The sequence below is a fragment of the Erpetoichthys calabaricus genome, chromosome 4 (genome assembly GCF_900747795.2).
Source record: "Erpetoichthys calabaricus chromosome 4, fErpCal1.3, whole genome shotgun sequence".
Taxonomy (NCBI): Eukaryota; Metazoa; Chordata; class Cladistia; order Polypteriformes; family Polypteridae; genus Erpetoichthys; species Erpetoichthys calabaricus.
Window position 1 is genome coordinate 306,652,806 of NC_041397.2, and position 14,821 is coordinate 306,667,626.

The 14,821-nt window shown below is 39.4% G+C and overlaps 1 protein-coding gene across 1 annotated transcript; it reads right to left on the reverse strand.

Annotated features, from left to right (window-relative positions):
- Positions 1–1,833: 1,833 nt before the first annotated feature.
- On the reverse strand, positions 1,834–2,787 carry LOC114641230 (olfactory receptor 1496-like). Its single transcript, XM_028790315.1, has one exon. The coding sequence runs from the start codon at positions 2,785–2,787 to the stop codon at positions 1,834–1,836; it is 954 nt and encodes a 317-aa protein (XP_028646148.1).
- Between the last annotated feature and the right edge of the window lie 12,034 nt (positions 2,788–14,821).

The following is a 14,821-nucleotide window of genomic DNA, read 5'->3' on the forward strand; positions in this document are numbered from 1 at the left end:
TATATTTTATTTGGTGAACTGACTTTGATTTATTGCATGACAGAGAACTGCAACGTTTGATAGTGACACTCACTACAAATAATGAATAGCTGTTCAGCATCATATTTTACTTGTCTGTGTCTCTCACTCATCCAGTAGTTAACTTGGTCATGAATTACAAGATGTCCAGGGTACAGTCACAGGGCATCGCAGTCTGTCAAAATAATATTGGAGAGAAAATGTCTAGGGTGCTAACTTTTGCGCTGCAAAGCTTTAAAACGTCAGAAAATTTGAGTGAATGAAGGAGAACCAGGAAGAAGGAGCATTAGGAAGAACACAGTGACCAAGAAGACACAATGGTTGAGAAGTAGCAGTGCAACTTTAAGAGACTGAACGCTGGCAGACATTGGGTGTGTTGGCCAGTTTGTCTTTGACAGCTCCTAAAATATCCAGGTTGTATGGTGTCAAATCTATTTATTTGTTGCTTCTGCTTTTGGCACATTTAATGTTAAAGTCTATAATGACTGAATAAAAATTTAAACCCATTCCCCACTTGTCCATGTTGCTTTTTCTTGTTGTCTGGGGTACAGAGAATAGGAAATCATGTCCTCCAATAGGGAAAGTGAAGCACAGTAGCAGTCAGTCCTGGGTGCAATAGGATCCATGGTCCCAAGCACAAGTGTATTGCATCTGCAGGCTGTGTCTCCTTTCTGGCCAGGTGAATGCAAGGATAAGAGAATAGGACTTGGGGTGGAGGACATATGTGTGGGTCTACATAATGAAAAATCTGAGTTTGGGAACAAAATAATCTATGTTTTGGGACAGAGTCACCCCAAAATCCTTCCACATTAAAACAGGGAGGTAAACAGTTGCTATAGAGAAAACTTACTACCACTCCACAATTTCTACAATAACACATTATGAATGTTAAACTACTGGATTGTAGCTGATACCCACCAACCTCTTGAAGCTTAGATGCATCTGTTGTAATGTTTCTTTGCATTCAACACACACCTAATTAACACTGAGTACTTTTTATAGATATTGTGGTAAAGTGGTCTGGGAGCACTCATGGTTTCTTCAGCTGGGTCAATTTGGTAGTCTTCCACAAGGCAAGATGCAGTGGATGGCTAATGGATGATTTTTTGTAGCTCCTTAGTTCATACATGATGACACTTATAACTAACCTTCTGTAGGAGGCTGAAGAATAATACATTAGCAACCCTGAAGCATCTTGCAACACAAAAAAGATATGTGCATCGGTGTATAGAAAATATGCTCACATTATGATCAAAAACCATTGGAGGACAACAGATTTTCACCACAGACATGTTACACTGTACATATATGTGCTTACTGCATGACATTGTGTTAGAGCAAGAGTTTTCTCACCTAATGCTTGTGAGGAAGAAGGGATGGAAATGCCAAAATTCCTGATTTTAGAGCAGAGGGGATATTCCAAAATGAGCTAGGACATTTTTACATAATTGTGTTATTGTTCAGTTTCTAATTGAAAGGCTGTGTTTGTATTTCATTGGACTTGCATTATTCCCTATATATTTAAAAAATAAACAAAGAGTCTGAGAAATTTTTAACACATGATGCCATTTATTTACTCATATTCATTTAAGAATTGTGGAAATTAAACAAGCTGGGTGGATTGTATGTTTTTTCACTTGTTTGCCAAACTTCACTTGTGCATTAGTTCTTAGATTGTGCTTACAAAACAGCCCTGTTTCTTGTTATTTATGACTACTGTATTAGAGAAGTTCATACAAATGAGCTGTTGACACAAAATAAGTGCTATTCAAAAGCAACAACAAAGTCCTTACATTTTTTAAAGCTTTCATATGCTTAGCCGATGGTGTGTGAAGGAGCTGCTCTGGTTCCTTTGAAAAGTCGAAGAATGCAGCTTTTTATCTCCTTGTTCCGGAAACTGTAGATTATGGGATTTACCATCGGTGGCACCACATTGCCAACAATGACCATGGTATTGTAGGCTTCAGTGGACAGCTTAACTCCTGCTCCCGGTAATATGTAAGATGACAGAAGTGGGATATAAAAAAGCCCAACCACTAGCAGATGGGTAAGACAAGTGCTGAAAACTTTCTTTTTCCCTTCCACTGAAGAGATTTTTAATGCAGCCAGAGCAATCCTACAGTATGAAAAGAGTATGAGTGCCAACGGGAAAATGCCAGTGGTTATGACAACAGCAGACAGAAACTTCAAGTACTTGGGATCTTCGGTACAGGCAACGTGAACCATTGTAGCGTAATCACAGAAACAATAAGGGAGAATATTACTGTGGCAGAATGAAAGTTCAGTGGCAAAAAACACAAAGGGCGACTTGAAGATCAAGCCAAAGATATTCAGAATGAAGATGCCAATGCACGCAGTTTTGTTTGTGATGATTGATGGATATCGTAGAGGATAGATCACTGCTATATAACGGTCTACTGCCATGAATGTCAAAAGAAGAGATTCCATTTCTTCTACATGTAGTATCACAAACATCTGTAGCATACAGGCTCCATAGGGCACCACTGAGAAGTCCAGCAGCACGACAGAGATCATTTTTGGGATAAGAACAGTGCTGTTAGCCAAATCTATGATTGCTAGGGCCATGATGTATATATACATCGGGGCATGGAGCTGAGGATTCCATAATATTACGAGAATTACCAGCAGGTTCCCAAATAGGGACAGCAGGTAGATGAAAGTGAGTGCACAGACTGTGATGGTCTTCTGATCCAAGTTAATGCTACAGTAAAGGACAAATTCAGACACAATAACACTGCCGTTATTCATGTTTTTAAGCACATTTAGTCATCTGAAAAAAAACAAAAATACATAACAAGACAGGATTAGCTCAGCAGCATTAAATCCAGTTCTGGGTCCTAATCCCACTATTACATAAATCAGGTATTAGCCCTGGAGTAAGAGATTATATTAGTTTTATGCTATCCTAGAAATACCACTTTTTGTCTTTGTTCTTCCTCACTTTTGTATCATGTTCTCAATATGACTATGTTTATCATACTTACAAATTTTAAACTGCACTGAGCCCTTCCAAGAAGTTCATCACCAAAGTCAGTGCTGTCAGTGTTCCAAATCTCTCCACACAGCTAGATGTTATCTTTCTACATGTGGGACCATATTGTTGCAGAAAACTAAAAAAAAAAAATCAGGAAAGTTATTTTAACAAAATGCATCTTTTTCAATTATATATTTAATGTATATTACAATATATTTGTTGGCTGATACAGTGGTACAGTGCTTAGTACTTCTACCACTCAATTCTAGAAACCAGTGATTAAACTTCACCCCAGTTACTCATTATCTGGAGTTAACATGTTTTCTGTCTACATAATAATACTAATAATAATAATAATAATAATAATAATAATAAAACTAATCATAATAAATTTTATTTATATAGCACCTTTCCCATGGATGTTTTCTGAGTACTTTCTTGTCCTTCTGCATCCCTCACAGGAACCAAAGTGTTATGGAGAGGAAAACCTTTTCAGAATTAGGTGATGTTAAAATTGGTCTCCTTCAGGGGTCATTGCTGGGGCCAATGCTCTTTTTTTATATACATAAATCTACATATTTACATACATAAATCACCTGGACAAGAATACACTCAATAAGCTGGCAGAGTTTGCAGATGATACCAAGCTGGGTGGACTGGGAGATAAACTAAAATCCGTACAGAGGGTCTTGGACAGTGTACAGCCCTGGGCAGATTTGTGCCAGATGAAATTTAATGTTACTAAATGTGAAGTATTACACGTAGGAAGCAAAAATGTGAGGTGTCAATACACATACACAGGCCTGAAAAACGAAAGTACACCTTATGAGAAGAATTTAGGAGTCGTAGTGGACTTGACAGCATCAACTTCCAGACATTTGAATGTAACTAAATGTAAAGTATTACATGTAGGATGTAAAAATGTGAGATTACACAATGGGTGGTTTGAAACATGAAAGTACACCTTATAAGAAAGACGTAGGAGTCATTTTGGACTCATCACTATCTACATCCAGACAGAGGTCAGAAGCAATCAATAAGGTTTATAGGACAATAGGTTATACCAGTGATATTTCAGTTCTGATATTAACACTAGAATTACCAGAGTCTACGAAAAAACTTGTAGATCCGACCCACCTTAAATCCGTTCGCACCTCTCCCTCAGCGTCTTTTGTCCTCTAAATGTGCCGATAAAGACAAGAAGCAAGCAGCTGGCTATTCCATCCCCCCACCGACTTCTCCCAGCTCATGCCTTGATTGATTATCTGGGAGTGAAGTGGAGTTTTAGAGTGGAAATAATAGATCGTTATACACCCAATCTGACTGTTCGTTTTCAAATAATATTGCATTAGCGAGATGATGTTTTCACATATATTGTCTCTTTCTTTCAGGTGTGTAATAGAAACCACAGCATAGAGAGAAGTATGTACATTGTAACAAGTACACACGTTGTAAATGTAGGAAGGATAATCCTTGCGTGTGTGTGAACTGTTAACATTTGAATCTGATGACTGCATATAGCGCTGAAGTTACCTCTCTGTACTATTCTTTCCTCTGCATGTCCTGGAGTACAAAAGAAGCAGCATACAGTAACATGTGGGGACTGGCAAGATCGGGGAAAAAAAAACACTCGGTCACTGATTACAAACCACAAGATGTTATGCGAATGAATATGAATAATATGAATAATTTTGCATCCGTGCCACCAGCGTCTGTGTGTCAGCTTTAATCCCTCCAGATGAGAGAATGTCCAGTTCCATTGTCTCAAAACACCACTCACATCTCCAATTATTCCCAGTCTCAAATAAAAACTAACAGTGTCAGATCCTTGGGTGGGGGGGCGGTAGTATGTATCGTGATCTTGATTTAGAGGGAATAAAAATGAAAAAAAATGGTAACTTTTACAAGTCCTATAAATGTACACCGTGTGCTACAGACGCAAACCAAGTGTATGTGTGTACTGTATAATATTAACAATAAGAGCAGCTCACTACTGAAAACGGCAAATATAGGAGTGAGTCGGGATCGAACCGGGGAGTCTTGATTACAAGGCAGCAAATCTTACAACTACACCACTGAAGCTGTTGTCTTTTCCTTGAACCTTTTGTGAAAGTGTTTAGTTGATCTTTGGACTTCAGGCTTCATACATTATATAGTTTATGCACACATTTTGTCATTTACTACTAAAATATGAAAAACGCTTCTATTTTAAAAATGTGTTTACACAGATTACTGTAGACACGGAACACACATGAAATGCGTGTGTTCCAAATAACGATCTATTATTTTCACTCTAAAACTCCACTTCACTCCCAGATAATCAATCAAGGCATGAGCTGGGAGAAGTTCATGCACGTTCTAAGTTGGTGGGGGGATGGAATAGCCAGCTGCTGGCAGCTTGTCTTTATCAGCACATTTAGAGGACAAAAGACGCTGGCGGAGAGGTGCGAATGGATTTAAGGTGGGCCGGATCTACGAGTTTTTTCGTAGGCTCTGGTAATTCTAGTGTTAATTGTAGTTTTAGTTTTTATTTTATTTTATAAAATTAATTTTAATTTTTATTTTGTTCTAGTTTTCAGTGGAGTCAACAATTTTTATTTTAGTTTTTATTTTATTTAGTTTTGGCTTTTTTACATAATATTAGTACAATTTTCTTTCTTTTTTTCTGTTGCAAAACCACAAATGCTGTCCTACACATATTTCAATGCACGTTATGTTTCAGTCAACAAAATACACTCACAGGTCATAATGCTGTTAAACACAGCTTGACTATCAATGAGCAAACAGATGAAGTGGCCTAATGAGTAAAGTCTGCAAGATCAAATGTTTCAACCCCAGAAACCAGTCTGTATAAGCGCATTGCTGTTAAGCTTTAAACAAGCACGTATTCCAAGAGATTTGTTCATGCTGCACCGACATCCACTGCACAGATAGCCACACGTTGAAAATATTCGCTTGATGAGCGCCTGTAATGAAGGTGCACAGACAAGGGCCTCAGCCACTGGCGCCAGCAGATTGTATGCTGACAATTTTTGCTGCCAGTACTGAAGCAGTGACATGTTTTGGTGAGGCACGGACTCCTTCAGAGTCAGAGTTACAAATATATGAACCCCAAAGAATAGCTTATTCACTATTCAATTGGCAGCACGTACATTGACTACTGGTTATGTTTCATATCTCATCAGCATTCTCACACAGATAGGTAAGGCATATATTTGGCTAGGAAAGAACATTACATTTATAGCGGTGAGAGAGAGCAGAAAGAGTGCATTTGCTCCGCCGTTGCAACTTCACAATTCATACTTATTCAATACAAATTAAAGTATAGAGTGGTGTACAAAAAAATGGATTTCAATTTTGACCTTCATTGAAATATTTAGTTGTTTTTAAAATGCTTTTAATTCTGATGCTTTAATCAATTTTAATACAGACTCTACAACAAAAGGATAACAAGGAAAACAAAAGAATATTTTATTTAAGGTCAAAAGTTAGTTTTTAAATATTCGCTTTTTTTCTTAGTTTATCCCATTTTTTATAAAACTGAAAACCGTTTATGGTCTTTCCTTTATTTGTAAATGAAGGAAAGACCATAATCCTTCCGCATATCCTTCTCCATGAAAATCTCTGTCACTTTCTTGTATAAGTCCTCCTTATTTTCCTTTAGTTTTAAAAGTCTTAATCTTCCATTTTGGCGGTCAGTCAGAACAAAAATTAAAATAAATGGACTGCTGTAGTGCACTTGACTTTCTGATATCGCTAACTGTATTGGCGCCGAGAGCCTCTGCGCAGAAGAACAGCAGCAACAAGCACCTGTTGGGCTCACATCCATCCCCTTCAGTGCGGCACGGTACTGTGTGCCTTACGTTGTGCCTTTTCACTGCGGTTTTATGTCCGATCAGCCAGGCTAAATATGTCACACACATTCATTAAAGATATTAGCCAGATTACGGAAAGTCAGAGTGTATAATAAAAGTGTCTATAAACATTATATAAGCGACACACAGAGAGACAGCAACAGGCACACGCCAATTGCATGCATCAGCTCAGTGTATGAGGGATAGCACAGTCCGAGGCTTGGCTTATCTTGTCGCTGCCACACCTCGCATTTCTCCCCTGTATTTAATCAGGAAATGCCCAATTTCAGTGATTTTGACTAAAGAAATGATCAAAATAATTGGACTAATACAGTGTGGAAACCGTCCCGGACACAGACAGGCGAACACGTTCAAGTCACCCACAACACATTTATTATACATTATTTACAGTTATAAAAAGTGCACCACAAACCCCCAAAGTCCCCAAAGTCCTGGCCAACACAATGCCTTATCTCTTCAGGCCGCCTCCTTGCCTCCTCCAGAGACCTCGTCCTTCTCCTTACCCGACTCCAGCCCTGAATGATGGGAGGCGGCCCCTTTTATAAGCTCCCGGATGTGCTCCAAGTGATTCTCGGCAATCTTCCACCGACACGCCCCAGTGTAGCGGAAATGCCGACTGCATCCCCGGAAGCACTCCGGGTGTCCCTGCTTCCATTCGCCCAAGCACTTCCTGGTGTGGCGGAAATGCTGAGGTCCAGGGATGCCAAGGCATCGGGGCGCCCCCTGGCGGTGCCCACGGGCCCCTACAGGGTCAAGCTTCAAATCTCGGTACCCATGGCCCCCAAAGTAACCAGGGTGGTCGCCACCTCGTGGTCTGGAGGAGGCGCAAGCCCTCCTCCAGTCCTCCTGGGCGTCCCGCCTGGGTACCACTCTCAGCTGCGTGCCACAACAGAAAACAAATTTATAGCACAGACCAGTGGACACATTTATTTTATGTTATAATTATTATTTTTTTTACTTTTCATGATGATAGGCAAGACCACATGTCCCTGTAAGAAGTGCAGTCATGGTGCCAGAGAAGTGCTGGACTTCCATTAAGTACTGATCCAGCTGGTCCTGCACTGAAACTCCGAGACTCTTTTCTTCTTTTCGCATGCTACATTTGCTTTTATTATCATCTGCACTGTCTTTAAAGTATTTCCACACGTTACTTTCCTGCTTTCTACCTGCAAACATCTGTGCAAAACTCGCCATCGTCAACCACAAATGCTTACTGCTTCAACCCAACGAGCCAAATGTGCACAACAAACGAACAACGATCCTTTACGGAAGTTGCACCACGTGACTATAGTAAGCTCAAGTTAAAAGATCACCGCATAGTGAAAAGCGCAACGTAACTGAATGCTCAGGGGGACCTACAAACAACTCCTCTGCAAGACTGAACCGGATTGAACGAAAATGCTATTGCTGTTTTTTTTGTTTTCACTCAATTTTCGTTCTCATTTTAGTTTGTTCACATATCAGTAATTTTTATTTTTATTTAGTTTTAGTTTCTCTGTTTGCTAATTCAATTCAATTTCAATTCTTGTGAAAGAAAAAACAATATTTTTAGTTCTAGTTCTCGTTTTTGTTATGAAAATAACACTGGGTTATACGTCATGATATGTGGAGTACAAGTCAAGAGCTCTTGAGGTTAAGTTCTGCAGCCCTTGTTACAAGAAAAACATAGCAGCACTTGAAATTGTGCAGAGGAGATGCATCCCAGGATTTAAGGCCATGTCGCACTGTGACAGACTTAGAGAATTTATGACATGTTTAGAAAAATGCAATTGTTCACCATTATAATATGTGCAGTATTTACCAGTTTTAACAGTATGAAAATGTGATGTAAAATAAAAACACACTGTTTATTTTACAATAATGCGATCAGGTATTTCAGAATAGATTTGTTCACGTATAGAGTTAGTTTTTAGGATGAGACGTTTATAGGAAAAATGCTTTTTTGCTTTCTGGTGTGTATTATCATCCTGAAGAAAAGTGCAGTGCATGATGCAGAAGTTGGAACTCGAAGCAGGAATCGAAAGGGATTTTGATAATGATGCCTGTAACATTGTTTGTGCTGATAAAGAAAATTAAATAAATACACGTACCATCAGAGGATCGCTTTACAGGCTCGATCGAGGTATTTCATTGGATGCCAGGGTGGGAGGAGGTGCTCTCACTAACATTATCTTATCCTTCTCTCCCCACAGCACTGAAAAACACTTGGTGAAGGCACTTAGCCCACCACTTACAGTTGACCGGCCATTAGAACCATGACTGCACAGTAGCAGGCGTCTTTTTGGTAAAAGTGACCCGCTGGATGGATCTCCCAAGTGAACAGACTCTGACCCTATGGCTAAAACTGAGCCTTTTTTCTGTTATTTCTAAGCCTGAGGTCAAGACACAATGCCACAAAGTGTCTATTTTTGTTGAACTTTTTCTGTTGAATTAAATACGATGACCTGGTTGACACCCCAAATTCTAACACAGAACCTGTGATTCCTGCACCTGGTGGCTATATGCATATATATGTATTGAGATGGAAACCCATATGTCAGCTGGTCTGTGTGTTTACTCACTTTTGGGCAAGAGAGCTGATGCTGCTTTCAAAAGAAAACACTTTTTAGAAGACACCCTCCTGCTTTTAAAAACTGTTAAAGAGTTCTGTATCTCTCTAACTAAATTTCCATTTTGCTTAACAAATCATAATCAGCAGGATGAGGGGAATCTGGGAATGGAATGGCAGTAACTATCTTGTTACAGCTACTTGGACTAAATGAAGACTTGGAGAACACTTTCTATTAGATTAGATTAGAAATCTTTACTGTCATTATACCATGTATAACAAAATTATTGAGCAGCTACTCTTTCAGATGCAGTGGAAAAAAAGCAATCAATAATTTATACAGTAACTATAAAGTACTACATATAAAACTGCTAAATAAAAAAGAATATACTGTATACAAAAATACTAATTAATAGGAAATAATCCTGTATTGCTAAGCAACAAGTGTGGTATTACTAAACAAGAGATATTACAGATCATGCGGGTATTGCACAATGAATTACCAATGATATGAATATTACACAAGAGAATAGAGGATTATTACAAGTCCAAAATAAGTGAGTGGGAAAGGTGGTGGGGAGACAGAAGGACAGAGAAAAGAGAGAGGGGCCGAGACAGAGACACAGAGAGAGATGCTCAGTGCATGTCATTATGGCTGTGGGAAAGAAACTGCCCTGAGTCTGTTTGTCCTTGATTTGATGGACCTGTATCACCTATCAGAGGGAAACAGGTCAAACAGGTGAAAACCAGAATGTGAGGGGGTCCTTCAAAATGTTTTTTGCCCTGCCAAGGCAGTGTCCTGTAATGAGGGCAGAGAGCAGCCGACAATCTTCTGAGTTGCATTGAGGATGTGCTGAAGCCCCCTCCTGTCTGCGGCAATGCAGCTTCTGTACCACACTATGATACAGTATGTCAGCATGCTCTCTATGGAGAAGTGGTAAATGTTCACCAGCAGCTTTTGATATAGATTGTTCTTCCTAAACAGTCTCAGGAAGTGATGTCCCTGCTGTGCGTTTTTAATGACCACTTTGGTGTTTGCAGTTTAAGACAGATCAGCAGAGATGAAGGTACCCTAGAACTTGAATGTTGGGACCCTCTCCAGACAATCATTGTTGATGTAGAGAAGGAGCAGGTCTGCTCTGTTTTTCCTGAAGTCAAAGATGATTTCCTTTGTTTTCGTGGTGTTCGGCGTCAAGTTACTTGCTGAGTACCAAGCTGAGTATTTCAGGATCTCCTCTCTGTAGGCAGAGTCGCTCCCCACTGAGATGAGTCGAATCACTGTAGTGTCATCGGCAAATTTGATGATGGTGTTATTAAGGTGGACTGGACTGCAGTCATGGGTGTAGAGGGCAAACAGCAATGGACTCAGCACACAGCCTTGTGGAGAACTGGTGCTGAATGAGTGAGTTGAGAAAAGTGGGGGCAGAGTTTCACTGTCTGAGGGCAATTGATAAGAAAGCCCTTTATCCAGCCGCAGAAGAGTGGGTGGAAGTTCAGATTAGACAGTTTACTGATTTGAATATCTGGAATAACAGTATTAAAAGTGGAGTTGGAATCAATAAAAAAGCATCCTCACATAACTCCCCCGGTGTTCCAAATGGCTCAGTACAGCGTGAAGAGCTATAGCTATGGCATCTAAGTGGACTGATTTGCTTCGTAAGCAAACTTTTGTGTGTCAAAAGTGGGAGGGAGACAGGCTTTGATGAATTATGAAACCAACCTCTCAAAGCACTTTGTGACATGAGATGTAAGTGCTATTGGGTGATAATCATTGAGATCGTCAGTGGCTGATTTCTTGGGAACAGGAACGATGGTGGCTAACTTCACAGAAGGGAGAAATGAAAGCTTATCTCAGGGAGTGATTGAAAATGATGGTTAAAATATGTGACAGCTGGTCAGCACACGCTTTTGTAAAGTAAATGTCTGGGTGCTACAGGCTAAAGGGGTCTGAGAGAATGAGGCTTGGTGATGATGTGCCATCCGAAAATGCGAAAAGAAGCAGTTCAGCTCCTCTGCCATTGAGGCCACGTCCTTTATCACCCTAACCTGCTGCACATCTTTCCCAGCTTGGTCCCTCTGTCTAGTCAATTGGTACAGGTCCTTTTCTCCCTCATTACTGTCCAACCTCTCATACAACTCATCATATGCTTTTTCTTTTGCCTTCGCTACCTCTCTCTTCACCTTGTGCCTACGATTTCCAAAAAGAAATTTGTTAGACGCTGCTGAGTTATTGTGTAACAGGAGTGCACAAACAATGATCTGCTCCATGCACCAACTACAAGATAACCTGAATAGATTTTTTTCACAGAAGATGCATTTTTACCCTAAGTATTGCTCAATAACAAAATTTTTTTAATTAGTATTATAAAATAATATTCTGATTTTATCTGTTTCATCTATGAAATTAATCTATTTTCACTGTGCCAGTCAACGTGCCAAATGTGGATTTTTTTTAAATTAAAATGTACATTTTTAAGAACATGGTTCCTGATATTCTCCTTTATTTGCTTATTTGTAAGTACTTGGGTCAATAATCTTGCAGCTAAACTGCTACCTCTTTTCAGAGGTGCCATGCGACTGGTTGGAGCAGATAGTAAGTGGTGAGTGAGTCTGTCAGTCCACTTTCAATTTTTTGAATGCAGAAAATTGAAGTAGTTTTGCCGGCTTGCCACCCCCAGACACTGATGGTTTGCTCTGTAAAATATTGTTTAGGGAAATATACACACAAGTAATATAGAGCAAAACCAAACTGAAAAACAAAAAACATTTAGCTCAGAAAAAAGTGGAGGGCAGGGAGACTTCTTGCCTCCCACTCTCTTTACCCACACTCTCCATCCCTTTTCATTTTTTAACTGAGAAAACAAATTATTCAGGAAGAAGTCTAGAAATGTTACCACCAGCAAAGCTACAAATAAGTACAAATGTGTTAAAAGTAGGCCTGAGAAAGATAACGCATGAATTTTGTGATCAATGTGGCCAGTTTAATAACAAGGCGATCGTTTCAAACAGTGCTTTGATCAGGGCAGCATTTTCATGTAATTTGTTAAGTATGGAACTACATACACACCCAGTACCATATTTACTGTATATACTACCATTAAAAATTTTGAGAAATAAAATTTTAACTTAAAGGTATGAACTTTCATATTACGTGGTTCACAACGCCTCAGCACACGTCAGTACGTGGTACTGGTGTTCATTTTCCTGATTTATACATACTGTTATGGGTGCAGGGGAGTGGGAGGAAAGGGAGCAGCAATTGGGTTCATGGCAGTCCAGGCACAATGCTAAAGAAAAGTTGCAAAGGCTCTCCCTTTTTCTTCAATTCTGTAAGAAGGTCATATCATATCACATACGTGCAAAATAAGTTATCCTTGAGTGGCACTAAAACTAAACTAACTCTCTTGTATCGCTGTATTTAACTTGCCAGTCTGCCAGGTAGTTTGCAGTGCTGACTGCCTTAATATAATGACAAAATTCTACAAAACAGAAGTATATTAATTATCCCTACTTATAATTCCAGTTTGCAGTATCTTTGCTAATTTACACAACAAATGCAGCATAACCATCCAAGTAATTCACTGTGTCAGTTTTTAAGTGAGTTTTTAAGTGAAACAGCAGCTATGGAGAACTTTTTAGCGTGCCAGGAGCAAAGGTGTCGTGCAGTGTTTTCTAACCTATGTTCTGTGGTGGCACACTTTCGGTAACCCAAAAAACCCACGGCACATCACGATTCTACCAACTACAAAAACATTAAATCTCTTACATGTGCTAAACTGTCCAAAGTGGCAGGACTACTGGAGATACCAGCAAAATAAAAGCAGCTTGGAGACTGACGTTCGCAGACACAGCAAAAAGTGAGCACTTTGGATGCATTTCCCAGCTGCTTCGTTCCTTTGCCGGCTCTCTCTGTCTCAATCCACTGACCCGGGGTCAGAGGCAATTCACACTATCCCCTGTCCCTGTGAGAGTCGCCTGGCGAACATGCACCCAGGCACCTTGGACACATCTCCTGGCTTCTAAAGTGCTGCGTCTGCAAAATGGCAATCGTAGAGCTGCTTTTATGTCGGCTTCTCCAGGTAGTTCTGTCCTCCTCTAACAGGTCTGGACACCCTGACGAGCATATCTTTCTCAGGTCAGGACCCAGGGGCACTACAGTATTATTTCCATGACAAACCTGGCCAGCTCTCATCATTCACCAGTTGAAAAACAAAGCAGCGATGAACAATCAAGGACGGTATTTGCAGAGTTTTAACACAAGTTTTAATGTATGCCCATTTTAAAGATGCTTATGCTTTCAATTAAATCAGTCATTAGAAGTGTCTTCAAAGTCCACAGTCATTTCGATCGTTTAATTTTACTTTGACACATTTGGGTGTCATATGCTATGCCAATTTGAGAATTAATACATTGGTCTCATTTTCTTATTGCCTTCTTTTCATCTTGCCCTTTAGAAAGGCATTCACATTCAGGTTGTACTTGCTTAAGTTGTATGTTAACAAAAGTTCAGGTTTCAGGTCATTGTTTAAGTTTAAACTATGCCATTAATTTTTTTCTATTCTTTTGTGTTGATTCTACATCAGTTTTGTAGTTCAATGTGCATTTACTTCATCACTTATGTATTTATTTTATGATTACTTTTTTTAATGTTAGATTTGATTAATTGTGATTAATTACATCAGCTATCCAATTAATTATTTAATTTTTAAATCAATTTCCAGCCCTAATATAATAGTAAATGCAGGCACTTTTTTGACTAATGTATAACAGATGAGTTTTGTTACATACTTAAAAAGATATAAAATTTTGAAATCCTTCAAGATTTTCCTTGAATTAAATATCATTCCATTAATAGAATATCTTTCATGTCAAGCTCTTTCACATACTAATTTACTAATTTAACCATTTTATCCCATAACTTTAAATTTTAGATAAATTTCACAAGAGGAACAAACATTATACATATAATACACGCTTATTTATTTATTAGAGTGCAGACCTATAAATACCTGGGAGCGCAGCTGGATGATAAATTGGACTGGACTGCCAATACTGATTCTCTGTGCAAGAGAGGACAGTGCCAACTATACTTCCTTAGAAGGCTGGCGTCTTTAAGATGCTGCAGATGTTCTATCAGACGGTTGTGGCAAGCGCCCTCTTCTACGCGGTGGTGTGCTGGGGAGGCAGCATAAAGAAGAAGGATGCCTCACGCCTGGACAAACCGGTGAAGAAGGCAGGCTCTATTGTAGATACGGAGCAGGACAGTTTGACATCTTTGGCAGAGCGACGAGCGCTGAGCAGACTACTGTCAATCATGGAGAATCCACTGCATCCACTGAACAGGATCATCTCCAGACAGAAGAGCAGTTTCAGCGACAGACTGCA

What these genes read in the sequence shown, in the direction of transcription:
- LOC114641230 (XM_028790315.1), bottom strand. Translation starts at nt 2,787, where the DNA reads ATGAATAACGGCAGTGTTATTGTGTCTGAATTTGTCCTTTACTGTAGC.